Genomic DNA, 26,901 nt, shown 5'->3' on the forward strand with positions numbered 1-26,901 from the left:
TCCTGAAAATGATTGCAAACACAAATTCTTTGTTATTATTATCTTCATTTAATTTGTCTTAAATGAAAAAACACAAAAAGAATTGTCCTAAAGCCAAATTGGATATAATTCCACACCAAACATAAAAAAGAGGGTGGACAAAAGTATTGGCGCTGTTGAAAAATCATGTGATGCTTCTCTAATTTGTGTAATTAACAGCACCTGTAACTTACCTGTGGCACCTAACAGGTGTTGGCAATAACTAAATCACACTTGCAGCCAGTTGACATGGATTAAAGTTGACTCAACCTCTGTCCTGTGTCCTTGTGTGTACCACATTGAGCATGGAGAAAAGAAAGAAGACCAAAGAACTGTCTGAGGACTTGAGAAACCAAATTGTGAGGAAGCATGAGCAATCTCAAGGCTACAAGTCCATCTCCAAAGACCTGAATGTTCCTGTGTCTACCGTGCGCAGTGTCATCAAGAAGTTTAAAGCCCATGGCACTGTGGCTAACCTCCCTAGATGTGGATGGAAAAGAAAAATTGACAAGAGATTTCAACGCAAGATTGTGCGGATGTTGGATAAAGAACCTCGACTAACATCCAAACAAGTTCAAGCTGCCCTGCAGTCCGAGGATACAACAGTGTCAACCCGTACTATCCGTCGGCGTCTGAATGAAAAGGGACTGTATGGTAGGAGACCCAGGAAGACCCCACTTCTTACCTTGAGACATAAAAAAGCCAGGCTGGAGTTTGCCAAAACTTACCTGAAAAAGCCTAAAACGTTTTGGAAGAATGTTCTCTGGTCAGATGAGACAAAAGTAGAGCTTTTTGGGCAAAGGCATCAACATAGAGTTTACAGGAGAAAAAAAGAGGCATTCAAAGAAAAAAACACGGTCCCTACAATCAAACATGGCGGAGGTTCCCTGGTGTTTTGGGGTTGCTTTGCTGCCTCTGGCACTGGACTGCTTGACCGTGTGCATGGCATTATGAAGTCTGAAGACTACCAACAAATTTTGCAGCATAATGTAGGGCCCAGTGTGAGTAGCTGGGTCTCCCTCAGAGGTCATGGGTCTTCCAGCAGGACAATGACCCAAAACACACTTCAAAAAGCACTAGAAAATGGTTTGAGAGAAAGCACTGGAGACTTCTAAAGTGGCCAACAATGAGTCCAGACCTGAATCCCATAGAACACCTGTGGAGAGATCTAAAAATGGCAGTTTGGAGAAGGCACCCTTCAAATATCAGGGACCTGGAGCAGTTTGCCAAAGAAGAATGGTCTAAAATTCCAGCAGAGCATTGTAAGAAACTCATTGATGGTTACCGGAAGCGGTTGGTCGCAGTTATTTTGGCTAAAGGTTGTGCAACCAAGTATTAGGCTGAGGGTGCCAATACTTTTGTCTGGCCCATTTTTGGAGCTTTGTGTGAAATGATCAATGTTTTGCTTTTTGCTTCATTCTCTTTTGTGTTTTTTCATTTAAGACAAATTAAATGAAGATAATAATACCAAAGAATTTGTGATTGCAATCATTTTCAGGAAGAAACTGAGTATTATCTGACAGAATTGCAGGGGTGTCAATACTTTTGGCCACAACTGTATATTACATGCAGATTTTCCGATTTCTGCTGCCACGGTTTCTCGTTGCAGTGCCCATATGGTAAAGGACACAACCTTACATCTGTCACACATTAAAGTTTCAGGGTACATCTGGTGCTGAGTACCTTGGGCCGATCTCTTGATGTAAGGATGAACCAGTGTAGTTTATCACGCAGCATTGAGACAAATGAATCCACAAAATCCTTTAAAAGCTGAATTTCTAATCTCCCGAATACAGGAATAGGACTATGGAGGAGAAGGTTTATTAAAATGTTTGCCAAGGGCAAGAGGAAGGTTATATTATATCAGCTTTGATTTTGCAACGTCTTACAATGGCTGAAGTCAGGTTGGTAATTACTAACATAAAAATCACTCTAATTTTACTGCTATCATTTAAAAGTAGGATTAGTTTTAAGTTTAGTCTTAAAGGGGTTCTCAACTTTGGACAATGCCTTCTTGTTAGATAAAATACTAATCACAAAGTTTCCCTTTATCACGCAAGGACATCAGTGATCAACCGTGATCGCTCCGTAATCCTGGCACTAACTGATCGATTTCCCTACAGTGCCACCACAGGAGAAAAGAAGTATTACACTCTGCTCACTCAAAGCACAGTCCTCCAGAGAACCGCTCTTTGTGGTCATTCTCCACTCCGGACCTTGAACGGAAGAGCCCTCTCTGTTGACTCGGAATTTCCTAATGTGATGATGGGTTTTCCAACTTTTGGAGGTCTGAGCAGAGGGTCTTAAAATGTAACATAATTTGGGGTTAAAATATTGGGAGTTCAGGTTTATATAGGTCTCTTGGTCCAGATTTTCTCTAGATAAAGTCTCCAGATGAAATCTTTTTGGCACCAATACAAAATCTGTATCAGCCCTCACGTACCATGTGCTTCTGGAGGAGAGGTCTGCCACCCTCTTAGGCACAAGGGCCCGGAACACTTCCTCTTTAATCCATTCAGCATTACAGTGGCGCGGACGGCTAGGACTTTTTATGAAAAGTGGGAAGGTGTAGAAATCCCGAATCCGACATGTTTAAAAACATCAAAATTAGTTTGTTTTCATCGGATCTCAATGTTTTATGAAATGGAAACTCTCCTGCATTAATACTTATCAGATGCGTCGCTGGAGTGAAGGAGCAGCTACATGAATAAACATAGGTTGACATTTGCTGAATATCTTTTGGGAATTTGAGAATGCAGAATTAAGTGACACATGCGTAAAAATAGAGAATACTGGCAGCATTACTGTTCATATACATATATAGGAATAGGCCAACCACAAGGCCCCTATAGCTATGCCAGCTACATAAACCACAGGAACAAAATGGCATTTACTCACAAAATCTGCATAACAGAACCAGACATGTACACCAACAGAATATTGCCTGTCCCATTGACAACTCCATGAGCCAGGACCAGACACAGGGCCACTATGGCTGTGACAGCCATGAATCATTATATGAGTGTCAGCCACGTAACAATCCACAGAATCACGATTGGTATGTCAGACATGGAATCCTATTTGTGGGTCAGCCACATAATCCAATAATAGTGCCAACCACAGTACCATTATGGTGTGACAGCTGCAGAATCCCCTGAGTGTCAGCCACATGACCCAATAATGATGCCATCCACAGTACTACTAAGGTGTGACAGCAGTGGAATCCCCTGAGTGTCAGCCACATGACCAATAACTGTGCCATCCACAGTACCATCATGGTGTGACAGCAGTGGAATCACCTGAGTGTCAGCCACATGACCCAATATTGATGCCATCCACAGTACTACTAAGGTGTGACAGCAGTGGAATCCCCTGAGTGTCAGCCACATGACCAATAACTGTGCCATCCACAGTACCATGATGGTGTGACAGTAGTGGAATCACCTGAGTGTCAGCCACATGACCCAATAATGATGCCATCCACAGTACTACTAAGGTGTGACAGCAGTGGAATCCCCCGAGTGTCAGCCACATGACCAATAACTGTGCCATCCACAGTACCATGATGGTGTGACAGCAGTGGAATCCCCTGAGTGTCAGCCACATGACCAATAACTGTGCCATCCACAGTACCATCATGGTGTGACAGCAGTGGAATCACCTGAGTGTCAGCCACATGACCCAATAATGATGCCATCCACAGTACTACTAAGGTGTGGCAGCAGTGGAAGACCCTGAGTGTCGGCCGCATGACTCAATTTCAGTACCATCCACAAGATCACTTCGCTTCAGTGTGACAGATATGGAACCTCATATGAAAGTCAGCCAGATAGCCTAATAACAGGGTCAGCTAAAGAACCACTATGGTGCAATAGTCATGAGACCCTATGAGTCACAGTTTCATGACACAATAACAGTGGCAGTCACACGATCATTATAGCAGTACCAGCCACAGGACTCCCACAACATTGTCAAACATAAGACACCCATAACAGTTCCAGCCAAAGAGCTCCCAGTAACAGTGCCAGCCAAAGAGCTCCCAGTAACAGTGCCAGCCAAAGAGCTCCCAGTAACAGTGCCAGCCAAAGAGCTCCCAGTAACAGTGCCAACCAAAGAGCTCCCAGTAACAGTGCCAGCCAAAGAGCTCCCAGTAACAGTGCTAGCCAAAGAGCTCCCAGTAACAGTGCCAACCAAAGAGCTCCCAGTAACAGTGCCAACCAAAGAGCTCCCAGTAACAATGCCAGCCAAAGGGTTCCCAGTAACAGTGCCAGCCAAAGAGCTCCCAGTTACAGTGCCAACCAAAGAGCTCCCAGTAACAGTGCCAACCAAAGAGCTCCCAGTAACAATGCCAGCCAAAGAGCTCCCAGTAACAGTGCCAACCAAAGAGCTCCCAGTAACTGCCAACCAAAGAGCTCCCAGTAACAGTGCCAGCCAAAGAGCTCCCAGTAACAGTGCCAACCAAAGAGCTCCCAGTAACAGTGCCAACCAAACAGCTCCCAGTAACGGTGCCAGCCAAAGAGCTCCCAGTAACAGTGCCAGCCAAAGAGCTCCCAGTAACAGTGCCAGCCAAAGAGCTCCCAGTTACTGCCAACCAAAGAGCTCTCAGTAACAGTGCCAACCAAAGAGCTCCCAGTAACGGTGCCAGCCAAAGAGCTCCCTGTAACATTGCCAGCCAAAGAGCTCCCAGTAACAGTGCCAACCAAAGAGCTCCCAGTAACAGTGCCAACCAAAGAGCGCCCAGTAACAGTGCCAACCAAAGAGCTCCCCGTAACAGTGCCAGCCAAAGAGCTCCCAGTAACAGTGCCAGCCAAAGAGCTCCCCGTAACAGTGCCAGCCAAAGAGCTCCCAGTAACAGTGCCAGCCAAAGAGCTCCCAGTAACAGTGCCAGCCAAAGAGCTCCCAGTAACAGTGCCAGCCAAAGAGCTCCCCGTAACAGTGCCAGCCAAAGAGCTCCCAGTAACAGTGCCAGCCAAAGAGCTCCCAGTAACAGTGCTAGCCAAAGAGCTCCCAGTAACAGTGCCAACCAAAGAGCTCCCAGTAACAGTGCCAACCAAAGAGCTCCCAGTAACAATGCCAGCCAAAGGGTTCCCAGTAACAGTGCCAGCCAAAGAGCTCCCAGTTACAGTGCCAACCAAAGAGCTCCCAGTAACAGTGCCAACCAAAGAGCTCCCAGTAACAATGCCAGCCAAAGAGCTCCCAGTAACAGTGCCAACCAAAGAGCTCCCAGTAACTGCCAGCCAAAGAGCTCCCAGTAACAGTGCCAGCCAAAGAGCTCCCAGTAACAGTGCCAGCCAAAGAGCTCCCAGTTACTGCCAACCAAAGAGCTCCCAGTAACAGTGCCAACCAAAGAGCTCCCAGTAACGGTGCCAGCCAAAGAGCTCCCAGTAACAGTGCCAGCCAAAGAGCTCCCAGTAACAGTGCCAGCCAAAGAGCTCCCAGTTACTGCCAACCAAAGAGCTCTCAGTAACAGTGCCAACCAAAGAGCTCCCAGTAACGGTGCCAGCCAAAGAGCTCCCCGTAACATTGCCAGCCAAAGAGCTCCCAGTAACAGTGCCAACCAAAGAGCTCCCAGTAACAGTGCCAACCAAAGAGCGCCCAGTAACAGTGCCAACCAAAGAGCTCCCCGTAACAGTGCCAGCCAAAGAGCTCCCAGTAACAGTGCCAGCCAAAGAGCTCCCCGTAACAGTGCCAGCCAAAGAGCTCCCAGTAACAGTGCCAGCCAAAGAGCTCCCAGTAACAGTGCCAGCCAAAGAGCTCCCAGTAACAGTGCCAGCCAAAGAGCTCCCCGTAACAGTGCCAGCCAAAGAGCTCCCAGTAACAGTGCCAGCCAAAGAGCTCCCAGTAACAGTGCCAACCAAAGAGCTCCCCGTAACAGTGCCAGCCAAAGAGCTCCCAGTAACAGTGCCAGCCAAAGAGCTCCCAGTAACAGTGCCAGCCAAAGAGCTCCCAGTAACAGTGCCAACCAAAGAGCTCCCAGTAACAGTGCCAACCAAAGAGCTCCCAGTAACAGTGCCAGTCACTGGACTGCCATAAAGGTAATAACCGCCAGACCCCATACCAGAGATAGTGAGTTTATAATAATCACATCCCCCATAAGTGACAGCCACAACTTTTCAAGAGTTAACTCACCTGCTCACCCACCTGAAAAACACATTGTCTAATAATGAGCCAAAAAAGGTGGACAGGTGCTGGGGAATATGTTGGCTCTATACAAGTAAGGAGGATAATTTTCAGCATTTAGTGGACTCTTTCATCTAAATTTTGGTTTATCTCATGATAGTCCAAACTTGATAGAACCCCTGGAGTGCCCCTTTAATCTGCCTTCTTGGGGTCTTGTCATTCAGTTCTAGTGTGTCAGGACAGACGGTAACGTGCAATCTCTGCCTGCCACTCGTCACTTCAGCCCTTGTCTGAGTCGGTAACTCAACCATGTCATTTCTGAAAACAGTAATTTACCCTTTTCTGAAAGAAAATATATAATCATCTGAGTAATCCGAGCCCCGGCCAGAAGACGTACGCCGAGCATTTCCATGTCAGCGCTGCCCCGGCCTTCCATCAAATGCTTTCATTAATTGCATAGGAAGTGAAGTAGCTCGTCCACACGGCACTTATGTGATGGGACGATCCCGCGTGTGGCTTCCCTCTCACACGCTTTGCTTCGGGTTATGTATTCTATCTTTGTTATACTGGAAGAATAAGTTTTCGCCAAGGGGCAGTGTAACCAGCGCTCCCCGGGATGAAAGATGGACACGACTGGTCATAGGTGATGCTGAAATTATCAGGGTGTGTGAGACTGTCACACAAAGCTGCCCTTGTGGTGCAAAAACTGCCACTGTGGGCTTAAAGAGTTATCAAGAAGGCACTATATGGCTGTACAATGCCCACCGGTCTGTGTCATGGAAGCATAGTGACGGTGTTTGATGCTGTACAGAGTCCCTGTACATTACTTTACTGCTATCTTTATCTTGCACTGTATTACAGAAATATCATATAGGCACCATGTGGCGGCATAGTGTTCAGCAGTCTCTAATATTGGAGCATAGTGACTGTGTTTGATGCTTTGCAGGGTCCCTGTACATTGCTTTAGTGCAGTCTTTATCTTGTGCTGTATTACAGAGGTATCATATGGGCACCATATGGCGGCATAGTGCTGACTGGTCATGGAAACATACCATAGTCACTCTGTTGATTGCTGTACAGGTTCCCTGAACATTGGTGTACTGTGACCTCCATCTCATGCTATATTAGAGAGGTTATGGCAGCACAGCGAACATGGGTCAGTAATATGGAGGCATAGGGTATGTGGTCGGTGCTGTACAGGATCCCTTCACTTTGCTTTACTGTTGTCTCATTCTCAAGCTATGACACACGGGTATCATGGAGGGATTATTGGGTGGCACAGTGTCAACAGGTCTGTAATATGGAGGCATAGGGTATAAGTTCAGTGCTGGACATCGTTCCTGCTCTACTGTTTGTTATCTCTATCTTGCAATATATTACAGAAGTATTATAAAGGCACCATATGGCGGTATAGTGTCAACCAATTCATAATATGAATCAATTTGGACTACTTTTGCTATTGTGTAGAGTTCCTGCACTTTGCTTTACTGATATCTCCATGCCATACTATATTACAGAAGTATCATGAAGGCACCATATGGTGGCACAGTGACCATAAGTGTGTAATATGGAAACATAGCCACTCTGTTGGCTACTGCAGAATGTTCCTGCACTTTACTGTTATCTATATGTCATGCTATATTAGAGCAGCATGATCGAGGCACCATATGGCGGCGCAGTGACTATGGGTCTGTAATACGGGTCTGTTGGTTTCTGTACAGGTTCCTTGCAAAATACTATTTTCTCCATCTCAGGCTATATTACAGAGGTATCATGGAGGCACCATATGGCGGCACAGTGCCCACAGGTCTGTGACATTTAACCATAGGGACTCTGATGCTGTACAGGGTCCTTTTAGATTACTGTTATCTCCATCCTCAGGCTATATTAGAGAGATATCATGGAGGCATCATATGGCGGCACAGTGTTTGTGACATGGAACCATAGGACTCTGGTGCTGTACAGGGTTCCCACAGTGCATGGACCGTTATGATGCCTGATCTGCACCGCTGTATGTATTATTACATAGGATAATAAGGCCGCTCATCTTCCAGAATCATTAGCCATCTTCATAGTAGATGCACACAGCAGGATCTCTTCTCAGGCTGTTCCGTGTGTTGCAGGTGGACTCTGCCCCGGCTCCGCCGATCCATGTTTGAACAAGCCGTGTCCTGAGGATATGCAATGTGTGGGGTACGAAGTCAGCCGGAGACCATTCATCTGCCAGTGCCCACCAGGCAAACTCGGAGAATGCTCAGGTAACATCCATTATTCACAGAATATATTCAACGCGGACAGAAGCTTTTAACATTTACTTTTATATCAAAGGATTACAGAATTTTTTATTCTGGGGCCCAAAGGTAGTAAATAAAACTAGGTGGAGAGAAACGGCGCGGTCAGGGTAGGCTGGAAGGTTAAGCGTATAGCCATCCGAATGTAGTACCGTACTGATGTCACAATAAGCGCTGTGGATCCCATATGAAGGAGCTCAGAAACCCCCCCGCAGGAGGCAGAGAACTCTACATGTGGGGTCACAATATCCAGAGTTCAAAGTCAAGAAGCGCCCAGTGATCCGAAAAGTGGGACAGCTCCATCCACATGCCCCGTCCGGCTCAATATCATAAAGGGGAGAGTTCCACCCAAAGACACCCATGAGGTCACCCATAGATACCACATACAAATTATATAACCCCCCCCCTCAACAGCCAAACCCGTAGAGGACTGTCCATATTACCGTATATGGATGTCATCACTACACTTAAGTATAAGATCAATGGCATATACAGTCCCGCCATGCTACCATCAGGAAACTGGGTAGTTTTTGCTAACTTTTGACTCACCATTTACTACAAATTGCCCATAAAAGGGTTCTCTGTTTTGGACAATTTCTACATGTTAATAGTGTAGTGCAGCGGGGTTGGTGCAGTGTGACAGACAAGCTGTGACCACAGGAAAGTTCAAAAAGTTCAAAAACAAAAAGTCTCTTTAATGTTCAGCATACTCGCAAACAAAAAGGGTATCCTCTAGATCGCAACCGGCAAACAAGATATTCCATAACCATGACCTGTTACCGTGGGTGACTGCACCGCCCTGTACGCTGAGGGGTGCCAGACCTTTTGGTTCCGCTTGGCTCCATGTTGCCTCACACAGGCTGAGCTCTGCAGAGCCTCCTGCTCTGCCAAGTTGCCAACCAAGAGTGACACACCCAGCCCTCTGCTGCAGGGTTTTTACAAGCAACCTGTGGCCGTAGGTCACTTGGAAGGAAGCAGACTGCCCCACTACCATCCTGTAGACTGCTTCAAAAATAAAAGCCCATGGCAGATTTTCCTAAATCTGCCTTGGACAAATTGCTTGCCCAAGACCAACACTTACTTCTATTCTGCCTTGCAATCACAGCTATGCCTGTGACTGCAATACGCTCCCGCGGCCTCAATACGCATTCCCTTTAAATCTGCCAAACAAATTTGTATAACTAAAATTAAAGGTATGAATACAGTATATTTCTTCTTGATTTCAGGACATACTTCACTAAGTTTTGCTGGAAACAGTTACATCAAATACCGAGTCTCTGAGAACAGCAAGCGAGATGAATTCAGACTGGGCCTGAGAATGCGGACTCTGCAGAACAGCGCCATCATCATGTACACGAGATCCAATCCCTGCATGATCCTGAAGGTACGTCCGTGGTAAAATCGGCTACAAACCACCACCTTACCCCTTATTATACCCACTGGGCCATGTACAACTCTAGACGGCAAACTTTAGACGACACCTTCCTTTGCCTTTTAAAAAGATCTGAACCCAAATTCTTTCTTCTGCTCATGTGCAACTTTTGGCCAATTACTTAAAGCAGTAGAAACCCTGTGATTGGCTGAAAGCTGCACATGTGCAGAATTGCGGGACTAATAGTTTTAGGGTCTCTGATTTCTCCAATTAGTAAAATGAGAGGTGAACCCCTAGAACCGTGAAGAGGAAGAGCAGTTAACATTACTGGAATTGCTCCTTTACCTCATTTAAATGAATGTCATAAATCCTATAATCTGTGCTGATTAAAGGGGTTTTCCACTAACAGAGCTTAGTGATCCTAATAAAAGAAGGACACATGACGTCCCGACCATCAATCATCTGACGGCTGATGCCACTGATTGTCTGCAGAGGTCAGGTAACTGGTGGTTGGGGTGTATTGCTTCCAGTCCCATTGGAAAGCATGTGAGCAGTGGGAGATTGTAATGGTAAGTATTATTCCTTTCTTCTATGATCCCTAACTTCTGAATTCTATTTTAAAAAAATACCTTTAATGTTTAAATATATTTTTTTATAGAAATCAGATCTTTTTTTCCACTTCCAAATCCCCTGAACTGACAGAGTTTAAAAGAATCTATCAGCAGGGTTTTGTTACGTCTTAGAGCAGTATAATATAGGGCAAGAAAATCTGATTTCAGCGATGTCACTTACTGACACTGCTTGGCGCAGTTTTGATAGAATCCCTGTTTTCTCTGCTGTAGATGTAGCAGTGTGTGTAACCCCACCCACACCACTGATTGGCAGCTTCCTGTGTACATTATCAGCAAGCGGCCAATCAGTGATGGAGGCGGGGTTACACACATTTACCTGACTGTCTGGTATGTGACAGCTAGTCCTGCAGTGATAATGTTAGGAATGGCGGAACGCACTAAATAAATAAATAATAAAGTGCGTTCACCGCTCGGGGTCCACCGTGCAGAAGGTGTTATCACTGCTGCTGAGTAATGGCACACGCGCTATATGGCAGTATAACGCGCACGGGTTAAACGCCACCCGATGTGCGCTGAGCAGACTCTGTTAGCTCACAGAGGCGCTGTAACATAAATGCCGAGCCTGTTAGACTCACAGGTCTCCGCTAAATTGCACGCGCGGTATACGGTCAAAGGACACAGGCCTAAGGCTGTGGTCGGTGTCTGTCTAGACCTACCGTGCGTGCGGCATCGCTACCGCGGACGCCGGTAAGTGCTGCTGACTGCAGCGCAGCGGCAAACACAGACGCTATACGATAGTGCCATGAGACTTGGCATGATCGGACGCTAGTGTAGAGGTGCTGTGTGCACAGTGGCCTAAAGCGGGTTTTACACTAAGCGATATCGCTAGCAATATCGCTAAAACGTCACTGGTTTTGTGACGTTATAGCGATATTGCTAGCGATATCGCTATGTGTGATACTTACCTCCGACCGGCTCCCCCGCTGTCCATCGCTGATCGCGCGAGAATGTCCGGCTCCATTTCTCGTCGGGCGCTTCCTGCTGGGCTTCCTGCTGTGACGACGAGCGACGTGTGGAGGCGGGCGGGAGGACGTCAGGATCGCTGTGTGTGAATGGTAAGTATGGTGCGCTGCGTCGCTGCTGCATCGCTGTGAGGTCTTTCTGTATGAAAGCTCACTAGCGATCATTTAGCGATGCACCAGCGATCCTGACCGGGTCGTATCGCTGGTTGGATCGCTGGTGCATCGCTAAATGTAAAAGGGCCTTAAGGCTTGCCACTGACTGGCGCTGACTCTCTAGTTCCCTATCCCCATGCGTAATATCAGAGGGAGGGGAATCTTAATAAGAGTGGTTTCACATTAGCGTTTCAGGACACAGCGACGGCCTGTGCATGGCCGCCGCTAAGCCCCGCCCCTGCTACGCCTCCTCCGGTAGCTCCGCCTACAAGCGCATGACGCTGCATGCGTCCTGCGTCCTCTATCTTTATCACTGGGGACGCAGGCCGTGCGCAGTATGCGTTTGGCGGCGCATGCGGCCTTTTGACGGTGCGCCGAGCGCAACCAAATTGCAACAGGTTGCGTTTGGCGCTGGTCGGCGCACCGTCAAAAGGACCCATGCTCCGCCAAACGCATACTGCGCACGGCCTGCGTCCCCAGTGATAAAGATAGGGGACGCATGCAGCGTCATGCGCCCGTAGGCGGAGCTACCGGAGGAGGCGCGGCAGGGGGTGGGGCTTAGCGGCGGCCGTGCTGCGCCCTGAAACGCTAATGTGAAACCACCTTAAGTCAGTCACCAGAATCATACATCCATCACCATTCACACATCTAGCAAGTAAAGTCTATACTAGCGTATGGCCGAGCGGCCATGCGAGACTTTTATAGCCGTGCGCTGCCGGGACCTTCCAGATCTCTGAGATGGACCAATCACATCTGAAGAAGGACCTGAGCACGTGACTCCTGACCTCCAATGGGAGATCATCTCGTGAGCATGCTTAGTAGAGCGACAGAGGGACTTAGCCTCTGGAATGGCTTGCTGCAGAGCAGCATGTGAGGCTCTGGATTCCTGTTGTGTCGCTGCAGGAATCCGACACCTAACAGATAATCTCCTACTAATAAAACACTGATTGTATGGAAAAAGCCTAATAAATGACACATCCCTGGAATCAGGTTAACTTACCCTATTTTATGCTGCTCTTAGATTAAATTTCAAAAACCTGCTGTCAGATTCCTTTTAAGTGCTAAAATTATGTCTACTTTCACTGACCATCAAAAAAAGAAAGGTCATTTGAACTGTTCTCCTAAAAGAAAAGCCATTTGAGGAAGTGCTCGTCGACGGCTTACTTTCATGTACCCTTTACGAACACATGCACGAGCCGAGAGTGTGCGTGTGTATGGAGAAGTTGGGAGGAATAGCTCGCTCTATTCACTCGTCTCCTCAGCTGTTCTGCAGCAGCTTGTTTCCTCTTTCCGACTGATTTTTCAATTGTTGGTTTCCATTCAAAAGGATGCTGAGGATGAGTAACACAATAGATCATTAGGGGAGTGATTATTAATAGTGATGACCCAACGTGCCTGGGATAAGGTGTTATCCGCCTTGCTCGGGTGCTAAAGGCGTGACTTCGGCGCGATCGAATAGTATGTTCCAGTCCCCGCAGCTGCATGTCTCGCGGCTGTTTGACAGCCACAACACATGCGAGGATTGGCTGTTTGTTAGACATGCAACCGCGGGGACTCGAACATAATATTATTCGAGCACGCCAAAATCACTCGGTTAGCACCGGAGCATGGCGGATAGCGCCTTAGCCGAACACGTTCGCGCATCATTAATTATTAACAGTAATCCATATCGGTTGTGTTCCTGCGATCTGCGGGGTCACGTCACATAGTGATACAGCTGTAGGCTTCCAGATATCACCAATGTTCCGGGCAACGCCGATTCCTGTGATCTCCGCTGTATTCCCATACTCTGTGTGTCACCTATAACCTAAAATCATACGTGCCATTCATCAGAGAAACCAGCTATTGGCTGAGGTGCAAGTAAAGCACCACCGTATTACGGTGTAATTATACACACACGGTACGTGGAAAGTCACAGGCGGAGGTCTCAGAAATGACATGCTTTATTCTATGATTCTCCCTCGCCCTCCTCCCACCTCGTCCTGTCTAATTAATTATTATGTCTAACCTCCACTGCTGGAATGAGATCAGGGACCCCTTATAATAAGAAATATGACGTTTTCTGATTTTCACTCCTGAATTGCCTTAATAAGACTCAAAGGCTGAGAAACGTTTTAGTTTTAACTTCCTTTGTCAAGTTTATGTTATATTTGAAAGAGCAATTCAGTATGAAGATTCTGTATCCCTATTATTATATTGCCCTATTAGGGTACACAGCCATCGAATACTGGGGCACCCCACTGATAACCAAAGTGAAGAGTTACTGTACCAGCAGATCCTGTTTTGTAGATATTTGTTTGAATTGGTGCCCTGTAATACCATGTTTGTCCTGCAGTTGGCACTGCAGGAAAACAAATGTGCAACTGCCAACAAATTCCACTGGTGATCGCAACTGGTTGATCGCTCTGGATTTTTAGCTGCCAGACCGAGAAAAGTCAGTTGTTTTTTCGCAGGTCACAAATGGGTCGGCATAACAACCAGAGGTCTGCAGCAGACCTCTATGGTTATCATTGCCAGATTGCTATGAGCGCCACCCCGTGGGCGGCGCTCATAGCAAGGGAGCATTTCTGCTACACACAGGTGATCTGATCATCGCCTCTATATAGCAGAAGCGATCAAAGTATTGCAGCTTCTAGTCTTCTATTGCAGCATGCAGAAAGTAAAAAAAAAGTTTTAAAAGATATTTAAAAAGTTCAAATCACCCCCCCTTCACCCATTCATAACAAAACAATAAAAAAATCAATCATACACATATTTGGTATCAGAATCGCCAGATCTATTAATATTAAAAAAATTAACCTGATCGGTAAACGGCGTAGTGAAAAAAAGGTAAAATGCCAGAATTATTTTTTTTTGATCACTGCTACTTTGGAATAAAATGCAATAACAGGCAATAAAAAAATGGTATCTGCAGCAAAATGATATCAATAAAAACGTCAGCTCGGCACGCAAAAAATAAGCCCCAGATCATGAAAAATGGAGAAAAATTTGGATTGTTTTTTTTTCACTTACCGTAAATAAAAAAGAGCCTAGACATGTTTGGTGTCTGTGAACTCGTAATGACCTGGAGAGTCATAATGGCGGGTCAGTTTTAGCATTTAGTGAGATTAGTAAAAAAAAAAAAACTACTGTGGAATTGCACTTTTTTTTACAATTTCACTGCACTTGGATTTTTTTTCCCCCATTTTCCAGTACACGATATGTTAAAACCTACGGTTTCATTCAAAAGTACAACCATATTGACAGAAAAATAAAAAAGTTATGGCTCTGGGAATAAGGGGAGCAAAAAGCGGAAATTCAAAAACTGAAATAGCCCTGGTCATTAAGGGGTTAAGTAAGAGAAAAAAAAAGTACTCAATGGAGGACAATCACTTTAAAAATGTTGTATTTTAATAAAAATTGTGATATGAAAAAAAATTGCTAAAATTTAAAAAAAAAAAAAAAACACAAAAACCTGATTTAAACAATAGGTCAATTTCTGACAACACATTCCCTTTAAAAGGGGTTGTTTGGCCTTAGGCTGCAAGTCTGCAGTCAATGAATGTGACTGGAGACTTGGGAATCCTCATATTGTGCACACCGCGCACTGTGAGGGTTGTCCAAGGCCGGCGCTGGGAATGGGCATCCATGTGACCATACTTCCGGTCACATTCCGACTAGATGTGTCCAGCCTTGGCCAATACACTTGCATTGAGCAAAGTGGGACACGTCTAGTCGGCATGTGACCGCCTTCATGCTTGTGGGCACGAGCCCGCTGTTTCCAGCACCGGAAAATATAGTGACTGCTGACTTGAAGCCTAAAGCCGGACAACCCCTTTAAGGCACATTTAGAACAAAATTGGTTTAGGAATTATCTGATCATATCAGTCAATTGTAGTTTCTCCTGCCTAGTTTATAGAGGACATCTTCTCTCTGTGCGCTGTATTCCTGGTAAACTTGTGGTGGGCTTGTGCATAGACACAGGAGCCAATCCGAACAAACAGAGCTGCAGCTTATAGCATAGACTATGAAGAGCTAGAAAGTGGATTTCAGTCTGTTATCCTTCTGATAGACAATGTAGGTGAGCTGGAGTCACTGATCGTACTGTAGATGTGCTCTGCTGCAGCAGGTAACTATTGTATAGCAGAATGGACTCCATGTATATATATTTATATATATACAGTATATGATTTGCCTAGGTTACCGTTTTTATAGTATAAAGGGGCTTTTTAAGTCCATTTACCAAACCAAATAAGTATAATTTCTTCTCATGCATAATACAGTAAAAAAGGGGAAAAATCCAGCCCGCGCCTCCTGTCTCCGTAGACTGCAGAACCGCTGTATCCTACATCCCCCGTGCAGACTCTTTGAAGGCTTTCTGAAAAGCTTTTGTATGTAAATTGCTAGTCTGCTGCAGAACAGGGCGGCAGCACCCGGGGCGTTTAGGTCATTACAAGTAATTAAGGCTTGAAACTGTATTTTCCTGTGTTTAACTTTCTTTACACCAGAGTCAGATAAAGTCTAAAGACTGCAACACTGGGTAAAGTTAAAGATAAAGGAGGTAGATGGTAGACTCACGCAAATTTCACCATAGACACAAGGACAAAGCACTTTTGAGTTTTTCTTCAGAGAGACGGTTAGCCATTGGTTGGTGCAGGACTTCTGCCTACGGGAAGTGACAGGATGGCTAGTGCAGTACAGTGTGGCTCATAAAAAAGAGAAAAAAGTGAGGGATTTGGAACTTCGTTCTTACAAAGGAATTTAAGAAGCCTAAAGAAATGCTCCTCTGACTCTAGGAGCACACCACTCCCCTGTCTCTAGGAGTGCACTGCTCCCCTGTCACTAGGAGCGCACTGCTCCCCTGTCTCTTAGAGCGCCCCGCTCCCCTGCCTCTAAGAGGGCACCGCACCCCTGTCACTAGGAGCGCACTGCTCCCCTGTCTCTTAGAGCGCCCTGCTCCCCTGTCTCTAGGAGGGCACTGCACCCTGTCACTAGAAGCGCACCGCTCCCCTGTCTCTAGGAGCGCCCCGCTCTCCTGTCTCTAGGAGGGCACCGCACCCCTGTCACTAGGAGCGCACCGCTCCCCTGTCTCTAGGAGCGCACTGCCCCCCTGTCTCTAGGAGCGCACTGCTCCCCTGTCTCTAGGAGCGCACTGCTCCCCTGTCTCTAGGAGGGCACTGCACCCTGTCACTAGGAGCGCACCGCTCCCCTGTCTCTAGGAGCGCCCCGCTCCCCTGTCTCTAGGAGGGCACCGCACCCCTGTCACTAGGAGCGCACTGCTCCCCTCTCTCTAGGAGGGCACCGCTCCCCTGTCTCTAGGAGCGCACCGCTCCCCTGTCTCTAGGAGGGCACTGCACCCCCTGTCTCTAGGAGCGCACTGCTCCCCTGTCTCTAGGAGCGCACCGCTCCCCTGTCTCTAGGAGGGCACTGCACCCCTGTCACTAGGAGCGCACTGCTCCCCTGTCTCTTAGAGCGCCCCGCTCCCCTGTCTCTAGGAGGGCACCGCACCCCTGTCACTAGGAGCGCACTGCTCCCCTCTCTCTAGGAGGGCACCGCTCCCCTGTCTCTAGGAGCGCACCGCTCCCCTGTCTTTAGGAGTGCACCGCTGCCCTGTCTCTAGGAGGGCACTGCACCCCTGTCACTAGGAGCGCACTGCCCCCCTGTCTCTAGGAGCGCACTGCTCCCCTGTCTCTAGGAGCGCACTGCTCCCCTGTCTCTAGGAGGGCACTGCACCCTGTCACTAGGAGCGCACCGCTCCCCTGTCTCTAGGAGCGCCCCGCTCCCCTGTCTCTAGGAGGGCACCGCACCCCTGTCACTAGGAGCGCACTGCTCCCCTCTCTCTAGGAGGGCACCGCTCCCCTGTCTCTAGGAGCGCACCGCTCCCCTGTCTCTAGGAGCGCACCGCTGCCCTGTCTCTAGGAGGGCACTGCACCCCTGTCACTAGGAGCGCACTGCCCCCCTGTCTCTAGGAGCGCACTGCTCCCCTGTCTCTAGGAGCGCACCGCTCCCCTGTCTCTAGGAGCGCACCGCTCCCCTGTCTCTAGGAGGGCACTGCACCCCTGTCACTAGGAGCGCACTGCTCCCCTGTCTCTAGGAGCGCACTGCTCCCCTGTCTCTAGGAGCGCACCGCTCCCCTGTCTCTAGGAGGGCACTGCACCCCTGTCACTAGGAGCGCACTGCCCCCCTGTCTCTAGGAGCGCACTGCTCCCCTGTCTCTAGGAGCGCACTGCTCCCCTGTCTCTAGGAGGGCACTGCACCCTGTCACTAGGAGCGCACCGCTCCCCTGTCTCTAGGAGCGCCCCGCTCCCCTGTCTCTAGGAGGGCACCGCACCCCTGTCACTAGGAGCGCACTGCTCCCCTCTCTCTAGGAGGGCACCGCTCCCCTGTCTCTAGGAGCGCACCGCTCCCCTGTCTCTAGGAGGGCACTGCACCCCCTGTCTCTAGGAGCGCACCGCTCCCCTGTCTCTAGGAGCGCACCGCTCCCCTGTCTCTAGGAGGGCACTGCACCCCTGTCACTAGGAGCGCACTGCTCCCCTGTCTCTTAGAGCGCCCCGCTCCCCTCTCTCTAGGAGGGCACCGCACCCCTGTCACTAGGAGCGCACTGCTCCCCTCTCTCTAGGAGGGCACCGCTCCCCTGTCTCTAGGAGCGCACCGCTCCCCTGTCTCTAGGAGCGCACCGCTGCCCTGTCTCTAGGAGGGCACTGCACCCCTGTCACTAGGAGCGCACTGCCCCCCTGTCTCTAGGAGCGCACTGCTCCCCTGTCTCTAGGAGCGCACTGCTCCCCTGTCTCTAGGAGGGCACTGCACCCTGTCACTAGGAGCGCACCGCTCCCCTGTCTCTAGGAGCGCCCCGCTCCCCTGTCTCTAGGAGGGCACCGCACCCCTGTCACTAGGAGCGCACTGCTCCCCTCTCTCTAGGAGGGCACCGCTCCCCTGTCTCTAGGAGCGCACCACTCCCCTGTCTCTAGGAGGGCACTGCACCCCCTGTCTCTAGGAGCGCACTGCTCCCCTCTCTCTAGGAGCGCACCGCTCCCCTGTCTCTAGGAGGGCACTGCACCCTGTCACTAGGAGCACACCGCTCCCCTGTCTCTAGGAGCGCCCCGCTCCCCTGTCTCTAGGAGGGCACCGCACCCCTTTCACTAGGAGCGCACTGCTCCCCTCTCTCTAGGAGGGCACAGCTCCCCTGTCTCTAGGAGCGCACCGCTCCCCTGTCTCTAGGAGCGCCCCGCTCCCCTGTCTCTAGGAGGGCACCGCACCCCTGTCACTAGGAGCGCACTGCTCCCCTCTCTCTAGGAGGGCACCGCTCCCCTGTCTCTAGGAGCGCACCGCTCCCCTGTCTCTAGGAGGGCACTGCACCCCCTGTCTCTAGGAGCGCACCGCTCCCCTGTCTCTAGGAGCGCACCGCTCCCCTGTCTCTAGGAGGGCACTGCACCCCTGTCACTAGGAGCGCACTGCTCCCCTGTCTCTTAGAGCGCCCCGCTCCCCTCTCTCTAGGAGGGCACCGCACCCCTGTCACTAGGAGCGCACTGCTCCCCTCTCTCTAGGAGGGCACCGCTCCCCTGTCTCTAGGAGCGCACCGCTCCCCTGTCTCTAGGAGCGCACCGCTGCCCTGTCTCTAGGAGGGCACTGCACCCCTGTCACTAGGAGCGCACTGCCCCCCTGTCTCTAGGAGCGCACTGCTCCCCTGTCTCTAGGAGCGCACTGCTCCCCTGTCTCTAGGAGGGCACTGCACCCTGTCACTAGGAGCGCACCGCTCCCCTGTCTCTAGGAGCGCCCCGCTCCCCTGTCTCTAGGAGGGCACCGCACCCCTGTCACTAGGAGCGCACTGCTCCCCTCTCTCTAGGAGGGCACCGCTCCCCTGTCTCTAGGAGCGCACCGCTCCCCTGTCTCTAGGAGGGCACTGCACCCCCTGTCTCTAGGAGCGCACTGCTCCCCTCTCTCTAGGAGCGCACCGCTCCCCTGTCTCTAGGAGGGCACTGCACCCTGTCACTAGGAGCACACCGCTCCCCTGTCTCTAGGAGCGCCCCGCTCCCCTGTCTCTAGGAGGGCACCGCACCCCTGTCACTAGGAGCGCACTGCTCCCCTCTCTCTAGGAGGGCACCGCTCCCCTGTCTCTAGGAGCGCACCGCTCCCCTGTCTCTAGGAGCGCACCGCTGCCCTGTCTCTAGGAGGGCACTGCACCCCTGTCACTAGGAGCGCACTGCTCCCCTGTCTCTAGGAGCGCACTGCTCCCCTGTCTCTTGGGGCGCACCGCTCCCCTGTCTCTAGGAGGGCACTGCACCCCTGTCACTAGGAGCGCACTGCTCCCCTGTCTCTAGGAGCGCACCGCTCCCCTGTCTCTAGGAGGGCACCGCACCCCTGTCACTAGGAGCGCACTGCTCCCCTGTCTCTAGGAGCGCACCGCTCCCCTGTCTCTAGGAGGGCACTGCACCCTGTCTCTAGGAGCCCACCGCTCCCCTGTTTCTAGGAGCGCACCGCTCCCCTGTCTCTAGGAGCGCCCCGCTCCCCTGTCTCTAGGAGGGCACCGCACCCCTGTCACTAGGAGCGCACTGCTCCCCTCTCTCTAGGAGGGCACCACTCCCCTGTCTCTAGGAGCGCACCGCTCCCCTGTCTCTAGGAGGGCACTGCACCCCCTGTCTCTAGGAGCGCACTGCTCCCCTCTAGGAGCGCACCGCTCCCCTGTCTCTAGGAGGGCACTGCACCCTGTCACTAGGAGCACACCGCTCCCCTGTCTCTAGGAGCGCCCCGCTCCCCTGTCTCTAGGAGGGCACCGCACCCCTGTCACTAGGAGCGCACTGCTCCCCTCTCTCTAGGAGGGCACCGCTCCCCTGTCTCTAGGAGCGCACCGCTCCCCTGTCTCTAGGAGCGCACCGCTCCCCTGTCTCTAGGAGCGCACCGCTCCCCTGTCACTAGGAGCGCACTGCTCCCCTCTCTCTAGGAGGGCACTGCACCCCTGTCACTAGGAGCGCACTGCTCCCCTGTCTCTAGGAGCGCACCGCTCCCCTGTCTCTAGGAGGGCACCGCACCCCTGTCACTAGGAGCGCACTGCTCCCCTGTCTCTAGGAGCGCACCGCTCCCCTGTCTCTAGGAGGGCACTGCACCCTGTCTCTAGGAGCCCACCGCTCCCCTGTTTCTAGGAGGGCACCGCACCCCTGTCACTAGGAGCGCACCGCTCCCCTCTCTGTAGGAGGGCACCGCTCCCCTGTCTCTAGGAGCGCACCGCTCCCCTGTCTTTAGGAGCGCACCGCTCCCCTGTCTCTAGGAGGGCACTGCACCCCTGTCACTAGGAGCGCACTGCTCCCCTGTCTCTAGGAGCGCACCGCTCCCCTGTCTCTAGGAGGGCACCGCTCCCCTGTCTCTAGGAGGGCACCGCTCCCCTGTCTCTAGGAGGGCACTGCACCCTGTCACTAGGAGCGCACTGCTCCCCTGTCTCTAGGAGCGCACTGCTCCCCTGTCTCTAGGAGCGCACCGCTCCCCTGTCTCTAGGAGGGCACCGTACCTCTGTCACTAGGAGCGCACTGCTCCCCTGTCTCTAGAAGCGTACCGCTCCCCTGTCTCTAGGAGCGCACCGCTCCCCTGTCTCTAGGAGCGCACCGCTCCCCTGTCTCTAAGAGCGCACCGCTCCCCTGTCTCTAGGAGGGCATTGCACCCCTGTCACTAGGAGCGCACTGCTCCCCTGTCTCTAGGAGCGCACCGCTCCCCTGTCTCTAGGAGCGCACCACTCCCCTGTCTCTAGGAGCGCACCACTCCCCTGTCTCTAGGAGGGCACTGCACCCTGTCACTAGGAGCGCACTGCTCCCCTGTCTCTAGGAGCGCACTGCTCCCCTGTCTCTAGAAGCGCACCGCTCCCCTGACTCTTGGAGCGCACCACTCCCCTGTCTCTAGGAGCGCACTGCCCCCCTGTCTCTAGGAGCGCCCTGCTCCCATCTCTAGGTGCGCAGTGCTCCACTGCCTCCCGGCTTCCTGCTTTCCATGGGGGCACGGCATTTCTGAAGATTGATAGTTTGGGCTGGCAGCTCAGCTTTGCCTCTGCGGCATTGGGGGGGGATAATAGGGATAATAGAGGCGCTGAAGTGGGCCAGATCCAGTGTTCTGGAGAGTGAACACTCTTTGCCCAGGAAACTGGCCATTACTTATAGACTGTAGAGGTAGCCGGTGACCTAGGCAACTAGGAGTAAACTATAAAATTAAAAATCTGAAACCCTAAGAAGGAGGTGGAATGTAGAGATGGTGCACATTCTCCACCTCGTTCAATGTCTATGGGACTGCCGGAGAAAGCCAAGTACAGAGCTCCGATATTCCCATAGACCATATTCCATTACGCCCTGTTCTCGGGATCGCTGGAGGTTCCAGAGGTCGCACACCCCACGATCAACACTCGTATAATTTACTATTTCTGGAATAACCCTTTACTTACCTCCCAACCTACACTACCAGAAAACGGAATACGTAAGACAATCTGAAAGTCATTAATCCTCCTCCTCACACTTGAAGGAAGCAAGATGCCCTGCCGACCTGACACATTTTCTTGGGAAATGGTTTGGGAACATATGGGAAGGGTTGTGTCCTCACTGCCAACATCTGCTGGGGAACTGAGCGAGGTTAAGGAGTATAATGAGATTAGAGCCTCTAATTTGTCGTGAAATCACCTTCATCTTTGGCCACGGCCGGAGTCTTTCCTCCTCTTTACCATTTTTCCCACTCCTCGTCGGTGCGGTGAATGGAGTCTGGCAGGACGTTAAGGAGATGTGTTATCCCGTGTTCTTATTATCGGTACTTCAGCCATTTTTTCTTTTTTTTTTACTGTCCGTTGGCAAATCTTGCAGCTTGGAGCGGCTCCCAGTCGTGAAACAAGCAACATTTTAATTAGATCCACCCGCCATAAAGTCCACACAATTCCCCTGACATCTTGTAGGCATTAGGTATATGGACTTACAGATGGGCCCGCCGCCGCTGATCTGCTCCCTCCTGTATAATGTGCTGTGCAGAACACGCCGGTAATATTCGGAAGCTGACGCGGGAGGGTCGTTTAGGGTCTGCAGATAGGTAACGTGGGAGGTGCAGGGATGAAACGGCTTTTCTCTTTTTTAGATGATGCTGTTTCGGCAAATAAAGCTCATCATTGATAAAGTTTCAGAAATCCCTGCTCGCTGACATTGAAGCGGAATAATACGCAGCCCGGTCAGGCGCTGTTCACACACCTGAAGGCTTTTTCAGTACCGTTTTTAGCGCTTTCTTCTGCCGTGTATATGTGTGACCGTCGCACGACAAGGTTTCATTCCTTGACAGCAAGCAAGTTCATTTGTGACAAGTTCGGAAGTTATCCCCTATCCTGTCTGCGGTCCGGCCGTTCATCGCTGACTGGAGCAGACGGGCTCTTCAGGAACCCATTCTCCAGATCGGTGGGGTTCTCAAGTGATCAATGAGTTGCCCCCTATTCTATGAATAAGGAATAAGCATTTTAAAGTTAGTGCTGGATTTATAGAAAATGTGTCTCAGGGCAAAATCTTTCCTGTCCGTACCTTATACCGCTATGAAATGCCAAAATAATAATGCCATGTCCAGCCCATATAATACCACCATGTAGAACATACTATGCACATAATGTTACTCTAAAGATATTACATAATACCGCCATATACAGCCCACCACAGCACCACCGTATAGCACACAATATGGAGTATGCACATAATACCGCCATATGCAGCTCACATAATACCACTATATAACACACAATATGCAGTGTGCACATATTACTCTAAACATCCCTTATAATACACATAATATGCTCATATACAGCCCACATAATGCTACTATATCACACAATATGCCAAATATACATAAAACTGCTTTATAAATCCTACATAAGAACGCCATATAAAGTCCACATAATACCCAATATAGCACACAATATGCCGTATATAGGTAAAACTCCTTTGAAGTTCCCACATAATACCGCCATGTTCAGACCACATTATACCACTATATAATACACAATATGCCACATATATCTAAATCTCTCGTAAAGATCCCACATAATACCACCATATACAGCCCACACAATACCATTATGTAGCACACAACATGCCTTATATATCTAAAACTGCTGTAAAGATCCCAAATAATACCTCCATATACAGCCCACACAATACCACTTTATAGTACACAATATGCCATGTATATCAAAAACTCCTGTAAAGATCTTACATAATACTGCCATATACAGCCCACATAATACCACCATATAGCACACAATATGCAGTGTGGGCAAAATACTACTATAACGATACCACATAATGCAGCCATATACAGCACATATAGTATAACTGTATGGCACACAGTATGCACTTAATACTACTGTAACGATCCCACATAATACCACCATATACAGCAACATATAATACCACTGTATAGCACACAGTATGCAATATGCACAAAACAATCGTCTAAAGATCTCACATGACACTGCCTTATAATTCCCTTGTAATTCAGCAGTTCAGTTGTTAAATAATGCCGCCATACATCACTAAATAAGTTTGATGGGATGAAAACAATGTGAGCAAACTAAACCAAAGAAATGGGTGCATAAGGCATTTTCCTAGTTTTCCACCCAACATGGTGGGTAAAGTGATTTAAAGAAAATGATATAGGGCGATCCTCCTATATAAAGGGGTGGATAATAGGGCGTGGAATGGGCCTGAAGAGGTCACCGACTGAAATCTCCCAAATACCGTTCTTTAGTAAATATGGCTTACACGGAAGTTTCTGCCAGTGCCAATCTGCTGACAATGAAGGAACCCAACCACCGAGGTCCTGTATGATAGTTTGGATCTTTGAGGTTTTGGGGTGGAAGGCATCTGTAGGGGGTTCTGAGAATGCAGCCACAATCACTCCCTGCAGTCGGGGAGCATTTGGCGTTTCTGGTACAGATCTTACATCGGGGGCAAGTTATGGTGGGACTCGCGACTCTTGATGGCACCTCGTTGTCAGTGACCACTGATCCCCACACTAGTCGTGTATTGTGCTAGGTCGGGCACAGGAACAGCTTCTGTCTGATCCTCTAATCTCCTGTTACTGGGGGAGGGGAGTAATGAAATATACCGAGGAACCAATGCGCATTCGTGTGATCTGCTCAGCTGGATCTACAGTCTGGATCTTCTGGCCCACACGTCACTGATACCAGTCGTCAGATCCCTGCAGGACTGAGATTCTGATTGGTCCCTGTCATTGCCCCCATTTTTTGTGAGTGAAGGAAAAGTGAATATGGGATAAATGACCCTAATTTTAATGTGAAAAAACCCACATAAAGGATTAATAAACCCCCATGTGGATTCCTCCTTGTAGTCTGGGACCCCACTATTTCTTTCCACTGCGCCACATTCCTAATTGCATCTAGTCCTAAGGAATTCCCATATAAGTGACGCTTCCAGCCGTGGTATGAACCACCCCCCCAGACATATTTGGGTGCCTCCACACAGTATTGTTCCCCCCATAATCTTCCCCCACATTCTATGGTGCCACCATGGTCTGTCCTTACACATTAAGATGTCCCCCACAAAAACATACATTTTGGTACTCCCACAGTCACACACACATTATGATGGTCCCATAGTGCTCTACCACACATTATGATGGCCGCCATGCATTATGATACTCCCAAAGTGCTCCCTACAAATTAGGATGCCCCCAACAGTCTCCCCCATACATTGTTTTTTCACATAGTATGATGACCCCAGAGTCTCCCTTACACAGTACGATGTTTCACATAGTATGATGCCTCATAGTTCCCCCCGTATATTATAATGTTTGACACAGTATTATGCCCTCAGAGTTTCCCCCACACAGTATTATGCTCCTAGAGTTTTCCCCACATTATTATGCCCCCAGAGTTTCCCCCACACAGTATTATGTCCCTAGAGTTTACCCCATACAGTACTATGCCCTCAGAGTTCCCCCCACACATTATTATGCCCCCAGAGTTTCCCCACACAGTATTATGTCCCCAGAGTCTCCCCTCGCATTATTATGCTTCCAGAGTCTCCCCTCACATTATTATGCCCCCAGAGTCTCCCCACACACTAACATGCCCACAGAGTTTCCCCCACACAGTATTATGTCCCTAAAGTTTCCCCCACACAGTATTATGTCCCTAGAGTTTCCCCTACACAGTATTATGTCCCCAGAGTCTCCCCTCACATTATTATGCCCCAGAGTCTCCCCTCACATTATTATGCCCCAGAGTCTCCCCTCACACTATTATGCCCCTAAAGTTTCCCCCACACAGTATTATGTCCCTAGAGTTTCCCCTACACAGTATTATGTCCCTAGAGTTTCCCCCACACATTATTATGCCCCAGAGTCTCCCTGCACAGTATTATGTCCCCAGAGTCTCCCCACACAGTATTATGTCCCCAGAGTCTCCCCACACAGTATTATATCCCCAGAGTCTCCCCTACACAGTATTATGTCCCCAGAGTCTCCCCACAGTATTATATCCCCAGAGTCTCCCCTACACAGTATTATGTCCCCAGAGTCTCCCCACACAGTATTATGTCCCCAGAGTCTCCCCTACACAGTATTATGTCCCCAGAGTCTCCCCACACAGTATTATGTCCCCAGAGTCTCCCCACACAGTATTATATCCCCAGAGTCTCCCCTACACATTATTATTCCCCCAGAGGCTCCCCTACTCATTATTGTGCCCCCATAGGTTCCTCTACACATTATTATTCCCCTGAGGCTCCCCCACTCATTATGCCCACAGTCTCCCCCACACCCTCTGATGCTCCTCCAGTGCCCGAATGCACATTATGATGTTCACATAGTGATCCCCACACATTATAAAGCCCTCACAGTGCCCCCCACACATCATAATGTCACCTGTTATGAATGGGTCACAGAGGAGGATAACAGGCCAAGACTAAGCCACAGAAAACCGTAGAGGTTGGTAACTAAGCGGATTGCAGACCCCTGATCCTGTCCACACAACTAGCAGTAGCCGTGGAGCGTACCTACGATGATCCTAGACGCCTCGCCACAGCCGGAGAGCTAACTAAGCCTAAAGCAAGAAAGGGGAAATCTAAACTGCCCCAGAACAGACCCCAAAGGAATAGATAGCCCCCAAACATGTATTGTCGGTGAGACAAGATGAAAACACAAACGCAGGCAGAAAAATAGACTGAGCAAACGATGGGGCCCACACTGACTAGACAGGACAGGAAAGGAAAGACACTGTCTGCAATCACGCAAAAAACCCTGCAAAACGTCCAACACGTCTGATGCACAAAAAACACTGAAGTCGCACGACTTCGCCCACTATATCAGCACTCTGGTATATTCTGAAAGCAGAGCAAAAAGAGACCAATATAACAGGG

At 49.6% G+C, this 26,901-nt stretch overlaps 1 protein-coding gene across 6 annotated transcripts in view; it reads left to right on the top strand.

The window, feature by feature from the left end:
- The window catches only part of FAT3 (FAT atypical cadherin 3), a 745,842-nt gene that overhangs the window by 697,992 nt on the left and 20,949 nt on the right, over nucleotides 1–26,901 (top strand). For all 6 annotated transcript variants that reach the window (XM_073569283.1, XM_073569280.1, XM_073569281.1 and 3 more), the window contains 2 exons: nucleotides 8,262–8,396; nucleotides 9,656–9,813. In XM_073569283.1, coding sequence (XP_073425384.1) covers nucleotides 8,262–8,396; nucleotides 9,656–9,813 — 293 coding nt within the window. The remainder of the gene's footprint in view (nucleotides 1–8,261; nucleotides 8,397–9,655; nucleotides 9,814–26,901) is intronic.

The sequence above is a fragment of the Dendrobates tinctorius genome, unplaced genomic scaffold (genome assembly GCF_039654945.1).
Source record: "Dendrobates tinctorius isolate UK_male_01 unplaced genomic scaffold, ASM3965494v1 ptg000023l, whole genome shotgun sequence".
Lineage (NCBI taxonomy): Eukaryota > Metazoa > Chordata > Amphibia > Anura > Dendrobatidae > Dendrobates > Dendrobates tinctorius.